This window comes from Chaetura pelagica, unplaced genomic scaffold (genome assembly GCF_000747805.2).
Source record: "Chaetura pelagica isolate M959 unplaced genomic scaffold, ChaPel_1.0 scaffold1161, whole genome shotgun sequence".
Classification (NCBI taxonomy): Eukaryota; Metazoa; Chordata; class Aves; order Apodiformes; family Apodidae; genus Chaetura; species Chaetura pelagica.
In genome coordinates this window covers 5,019-12,252 of record NW_009952005.1, presented here as the reverse complement: position 1 = coordinate 12,252, position 7,234 = coordinate 5,019, and the positions used below count along the sequence as shown (strand labels likewise).

The following is a 7,234-nucleotide window of genomic DNA, read 5'->3' as shown; positions in this document are numbered from 1 at the left end:
CCTGAGGGAAAGGCCTTGATGATCTTGACGTCGTCCAGGGGCCGGTCCTGGGCGTTGGTCTCCACCATGGCCAGACGGCCCAGCACCCCCAGGCCCTGGCAGACCCTCCCAAAGATGCTGTGCTTGCCATCCAGCCACTGGGCTTGGTGTCCGGCCCCGCGCTGGCCATGGCCAAGATGCCAGCACCTGGGATGGAGGGATGGAGGGATGGATGGAGAGATGGATGGAGGGATGGACACCATCAATGGGTTGATCTGATGGGGGTTCGAAGGGCTTTGAGGGGTTCTGAGCTGGTGTCATGGGAGATATGGCAGGTAATGATGGGGTTTTGGGGGACACACCAACCCATGGATGAGGGTCCAGCATCATAGAGGACGTGGCATCATGTGGGTTGGGTCCTGGGGACATGCTCTGCCATGGATGGGGTCCTGGGGACATGCCACCCCATGGATGGGGTCTTGACACCATGGAGGATATGGGTCAAGAACTGGCTGTTCTTGGTGTCCGGCCCCGCGTTAGCCATGGCCAAGATGCCAGCACCTGGGATGGAGGGATGGACACCATCAGTGGGGTGATCTGATGGGGGTTTGAAGGGGTTCAAGGGGCTCTGAGTTGATGTCATGGGAGATATGGCAGGTAATGATGGGGTTTTGGGGGACACACCAACCCATGGCCAAGGTTCCAGCATCATGGAGGACGTGGTACCATGTGAGTTGGGTCTTGGGGACATGCTCTGCCATGGATGGGGTCTTGAGGGAGATGACACACCATGGCCAAAGTCCTGGCATCATGGAAGACATGGCACCCCATGAATGAGATCTTAGGGGACATGGTGACCCATGGATGGGGTCCTGGCATCATGGAGGATTGATGGATGGAGGGATGGACACCATAAATGTGTTGATCTGATGGGGGTTTGAAGGGGTTCAAGGGGCTCTGAGTTGATGTCATGGGAGATATGGCAGGTAATGATGGGGTTTTGGGGGACACATCAACCCATGGCCAAGGTTCCAGCATCACGGAGGACATGGTACCATGTGAGTTGGGTCTTGGGGACATGCTCTGCCATGGATGGGGTCCTGGGGACATGGAGGATATGGGGCAAGAACTGGCTGCTCTTTGGGTCTTGCCCCACGTTGGCCCTTGGCATGGCCAAAGTCCTGGCATCATGGAAGACATGGCACCCCATGAATGAGATCTTAGGGGACATGGTGACCCATGGATGGGGTCCTGGCATCATGGAGGATTGATGGATGGAGGGATGGACACCATAAATGTGTTGATCTGATGGGGGTTTGAAGGGGTTCAAGGGGCTCTGAGTTGATGTCATGGGAGATATGGCAGGTAATGATGGGGTTTTGGGGGACACACCAACCCATGGCCCAGGTTCCAGCATCATGGAGGACGTGGCATCATGTGGGCTGGGTCTGGGATCTGTCCACAGGGAAATGCTACCCCATGGCTGGGATCCTGGGGGACACGTCACCCCGTGGAGGGGGTCTTGGGGGAAACAAGGGATGTGCCAACCCATGGCCAAGGCTCCAGCCCCACGGGGGACACAGCCCCACGGGGGACACAGCCCCACGTGGAGGGGGTGTTGAGGGACACGTTGCCATGGAGGGGGTGCTGGGGGACGTCACACACTGGGGATGAGGTCTCAGGAGACGTGGAGGACATGTCACCTTGTGGATGGGCTACTGGGGGACATGCCACCCCAGGGGAGGGCTCCTGGGGGACACGGGGACACTGCCACCGGGGGTCACATACTGGGGCGTGTTTCCAGTACAGCTCCAGCACCAGCGGGCCCATACTGGGGGCACAGGTACGGGGGGGTCACATACTGGGGCGTGTTTCCAGTACAGCTCCAGCACCAGCGGGCCCATACTGGGGGCACAGGTACGGGGGGGTCACATACTGGGGCGTGTTTCCAGTACAGCTCCAGCACCAGCGGGCCCATACTGGGGGCACAGGTACGGGGGGGTCACATACTGGGGCGTGTTTCCAGTACAGCTCCAGCACCAGCGGGCCCATACTGGGGGCACAGGTACGGGGGGGTCACATACTGGGGCGTGTTTCCAGTACAGCTCCAGCACCAGCGGGCCCATACTGGGGGCACAGGTACGGGGGGGTCACATACTGGGGCGTGTTTCCAGTACAGCTCCAGCACCAGCGGGCCCATACTGGGGGCACAGGTACGGGGGGGTCACATACTGGGGCGTGTTTCCAGTACAGCTCCAGCACCAGCGGGCCCATACTGGGGGCACAGGTACGGGGGGGTCACATACTGGGGCGTGTTTCCAGTACAGCTCCAGCACCAGCGGGCCCATACTGGGGGCACAGGTACGGGGGGGTCACATACTGGGGCGTGTTTCCAGTACAGCTCCAGCACCAGCGGGCCCATACTGGGGGCACAGGTACGGGGGGGTCACATACTGGGGCGTGTTTCCAGTACAGCTCCAGCACCAGCGGGCCCATACTGGGGGCACAGGTACGGGGGGGTCACATACTGGGGCGTGTTTCCAGTACAGCTCCAGCACCAGCGGGCCCATACTGGGGGCACAGGTACGGGGGGGTCACATACTGGGGCGTGTTTCCAGTACAGCTCCAGCACCAGCGGGCCCATACTGGGGGCACAGGTACGGGGGGGTCACATACTGGGGCGTGTTTCCAGTACAGCTCCAGCACCAGCGGGCCCATACTGGGGGCACAGGTACGGGGGGGTCACATACTGGGGCGTGTTTCCAGTACAGCTCCAGCACCAGCGGGCCCATACTGGGGGCACAGGTACGGGGGGGTCACATACTGGGGCGTGTTTCCAGTACAGCTCCAGCACCAGCGGGCCCATACTGGGGGCACAGGTACGGGGGGGTCACATACTGGGGCGTGTTTCCAGTACAGCTCCAGCACCAGCGGGCCCATACTGGGGGCACAGGTACGGGGGGGTCACATACTGGGGCGTGTTTCCAGTACAGCTCCAGCACCAGCGGGCCCATACTGGGGGCACAGGTACGGGGGGGTCACATACTGGGGCGTGTTTCCAGTACAGCTCCAGCACCAGCGGGCCCATACTGGGGGCACAGGTACGGGGGGGTCACATACTGGGGCGTGTTTCCAGTACAGCTCCAGCACCAGCGGGCCCATACTGGGGGCACAGGTACGGGGGGGTCACATACTGGGGCGTGTTTCCAGTACAGCTCCAGCACCAGCGGGCCCATACTGGGGGCACAGGTACGGGGGGGTCACATACTGGGGCGTGTTTCCAGTACAGCTCCAGCACCAGCGGGCCCATACTGGGGGCACAGGTACGGGGGGGTCACATACTGGGGCGTGTTTCCAGTACAGCTCCAGCACCAGCGGGCCCATACTGGGGGCACAGGTACGGGGGGGTCACATACTGGGGCGTGTTTCCAGTACAGCTCCAGCACCAGCGGGCCCATACTGGGGGCACAGGTACGGGGGGGTCACATACTGGGGCGTGTTTCCAGTACAGCTCCAGCACCAGCGGGCCCATACTGGGGGCACAGGTACGGGGGGGTCACATACTGGGGCGTGTTTCCAGTACAGCTCCAGCACCAGCGGGCCCATACTGGGGGCACAGGTACGGGGGGGTCACATACTGGGGCGTGTTTCCAGTACAGCTCCAGCACCAGCGGGCCCATACTGGGGGCACAGGTACGGGGGGGTCACATACTGGGGCGTGTTTCCAGTACAGCTCCAGCACCAGCGGGCCCATACTGGGGGCACAGGTACGGGGGGGTCACATACTGGGGCGTGTTTCCAGTACAGCTCCAGCACCAGCGGGCCCATACTGGGGGCACAGGTACGGGGGGGTCACATACTGGGGCGTGTTTCCAGTACAGCTCCAGCACCAGCGGGCCCATACTGGGGGCACAGGTACGGGGGGGTCACATACTGGGGCGTGTTTCCAGTACAGCTCCAGCACCAGCGGGCCCATACTGGGGGCACAGGTACGGGGGGGTCACATACTGGGGCGTGTTTCCAGTACAGCTCCAGCACCAGCGGGCCCATACTGGGGGCACAGGTACGGGGGGGTCACATACTGGGGCGTGTTTCCAGTACAGCTCCAGCACCAGCGGGCCCATACTGGGGGCACAGGTACGGGGGGGTCACATACTGGGGCGTGTTTCCAGTACAGCTCCAGCACCAGCGGGCCCATACTGGGGGCACAGGTACGGGGGGGTCACATACTGGGGCGTGTTTCCAGTACAGCTCCAGCACCAGCGGGCCCATACTGGGGGCACAGGTACGGGGGGGTCACATACTGGGGCGTGTTTCCAGTACAGCTCCAGCACCAGCGGGCCCATACTGGGGGCACAGGTACGGGGGGGTCACATACTGGGGCGTGTTTCCAGTACAGCTCCAGCACCAGCGGGCCCATACTGGGGGCACAGGTACGGGGGGGTCACATACTGGGGCGTGTTTCCAGTACAGCTCCAGCACCAGCGGGCCCATACTGGGGGCACAGGTACGGGGGGGTCACATACTGGGGCGTGTTTCCAGTACAGCTCCAGCACCAGCGGGCCCATACTGGGGGCACAGGTACGGGGGGGTCACATACTGGGGCGTGTTTCCAGTACAGCTCCAGCACCAGCGGGCCCATACTGGGGGCACAGGTACGGGGGGGTCACATACTGGGGCGTGTTTCCAGTACAGCTCCAGCACCAGCGGGCCCATACTGGGGGCACAGGTACGGGGGGGTCACATACTGGGGCGTGTTTCCAGTACAGCTCCAGCACCAGCGGGCCCATACTGGGGGCACAGGTACGGGGGGGTCACATACTGGGGCGTGTTTCCAGTACAGCTCCAGCACCAGCGGGCCCATACTGGGGGCACAGGTACGGGGGGGTCACATACTGGGGCGTGTTTCCAGTACAGCTCCAGCACCAGCGGGCCCATACTGGGGGCACAGGTACGGGGGGGTCACATACTGGGGCGTGTTTCCAGTACAGCTCCAGCACCAGCGGGCCCATACTGGGGGCACAGGTACGGGGGGGTCACATACTGGGGCGTGTTTCCAGTACAGCTCCAGCACCAGCGGGCCCATACTGGGGGCACAGGTACGGGGGGGTCACATACTGGGGCGTGTTTCCAGTACAGCTCCAGCACCAGCGGGCCCATACTGGGGGCACAGGTACGGGGGGGTCACATACTGGGGCGTGTTTCCAGTACAGCTCCAGCACCAGCGGGCCCATACTGGGGGCACAGGTACGGGGGGGTCACATACTGGGGCGTGTTTCCAGTACAGCTCCAGCACCAGCGGGCCCATACTGGGGGCACAGGTACGGGGGGGTCACATACTGGGGCGTGTTTCCAGTACAGCTCCAGCACCAGCGGGCCCATACTGGGGGCACAGGTACGGGGGGGTCACATACTGGGGCGTGTTTCCAGTACAGCTCCAGCACCAGCGGGCCCATACTGGGGGCACAGGTACGGGGGGGTCACATACTGGGGCGTGTTTCCAGTACAGCTCCAGCACCAGCGGGCCCATACTGGGGGCACAGGTACGGGGGGGTCACATACTGGGGCGTGTTTCCAGTACAGCTCCAGCACCAGCGGGCCCATACTGGGGGCACAGGTACGGGGGGGTCACATACTGGGGCGTGTTTCCAGTACAGCTCCAGCACCAGCGGGCCCATACTGGGGGCACAGGTACGGGGGGGTCACATACTGGGGCGTGTTTCCAGTACAGCTCCAGCACCAGCGGGCCCATACTGGGGGCACAGGTACGGGGGGGTCACATACTGGGGCGTGTTTCCAGTACAGCTCCAGCACCAGCGGGCCCATACTGGGGGCACAGGTACGGGGGGGTCACATACTGGGGCGTGTTTCCAGTACAGCTCCAGCACCAGCGGGCCCATACTGGGGGCACAGGTACGGGGGGGTCACATACTGGGGCGTGTTTCCAGTACAGCTCCAGCACCAGCGGGCCCATACTGGGGGCACAGGTACGGGGGGGTCACATACTGGGGCGTGTTTCCAGTACAGCTCCAGCACCAGCGGGCCCATACTGGGGGCACAGGTACGGGGGGGTCACATACTGGGGCGTGTTTCCAGTACAGCTCCAGCACCAGCGGGCCCATACTGGGGGCACAGGTACGGGGGGGTCACATACTGGGGCGTGTTTCCAGTACAGCTCCAGCACCAGCGGGCCCATACTGGGGGCACAGGTACGGGGGGGTCACATACTGGGGCGTGTTTCCAGTACAGCTCCAGCACCAGCGGGCCCATACTGGGGGCACAGGTACGGGGGGGTCACATACTGGGGCGTGTTTCCAGTACAGCTCCAGCACCAGCGGGCCCATACTGGGGGCACAGGTACGGGGGGGTCACATACTGGGGCGTGTTTCCAGTACAGCTCCAGCACCAGCGGGCCCATACTGGGGGCACAGGTACGGGGGGGTCACATACTGGGGCGTGTTTCCAGTACAGCTCCAGCACCAGCGGGCCCATACTGGGGGCACAGGTACGGGGGGGTCACATACTGGGGCGTGTTTCCAGTACAGCTCCAGCACCAGCGGGCCCATACTGGGGGCACAGGTACGGGGGGGTCACATACTGGGGCGTGTTTCCAGTACAGCTCCAGCACCAGCGGGCCCATACTGGGGGCACAGGTACGGGGGGGTCACATACTGGGGCGTGTTTCCAGTACAGCTCCAGCACCAGCGGGCCCATACTGGGGGCACAGGTACGGGGGGGTCACATACTGGGGCGTGTTTCCAGTACAGCTCCAGCACCAGCGGGCCCATACTGGGGGCACAGGTACGGGGGGGTCACATACTGGGGCGTGTTTCCAGTACAGCTCCAGCACCAGCGGGCCCATACTGGGGGCACAGGTACGGGGGGGTCACATACTGGGGCGTGTTTCCAGTACAGCTCCAGCACCAGCGGGCCCATACTGGGGGCACAGGTACGGGGGGGTCACATACTGGGGCGTGTTTCCAGTACAGCTCCAGCACCAGCGGGCCCATACTGGGGGCACAGGTACGGGGGGGTCACATACTGGGGCGTGTTTCCAGTACAGCTCCAGCACCAGCGGGCCCATACTGGGGGCACAGGTACGGGGGGGTCACATACTGGGGCGTGTTTCCAGTACAGCTCCAGCACCAGCGGGCCCATACTGGGGGCACAGGTACGGGGGGGTCACATACTGGGGCGTGTTTCCAGTACAGCTCCAGCACCAGCGGGCCCATACTGGGGGCACAGGTACGGGGGG

The 7,234-nt window shown here is 63.3% G+C and overlaps 1 protein-coding gene across 1 annotated transcript; it reads right to left on the bottom strand.

Annotated features, from left to right (window-relative positions):
* Positions 1 to 8: 8 nt before the first annotated feature.
* Positions 9 to 540, bottom strand: PPIL1 (peptidylprolyl isomerase (cyclophilin)-like 1; the record flags this gene model as incomplete). The annotated part of the gene is made up of 2 exons (XM_010002571.1): positions 9 to 142; positions 466 to 540. Coding segments are annotated over 2 exons (209 nt in total), but the record flags the coding sequence as incomplete, so codon positions are not given.
* Between the last annotated feature and the right edge of the window lie 6,694 nt (positions 541 to 7,234).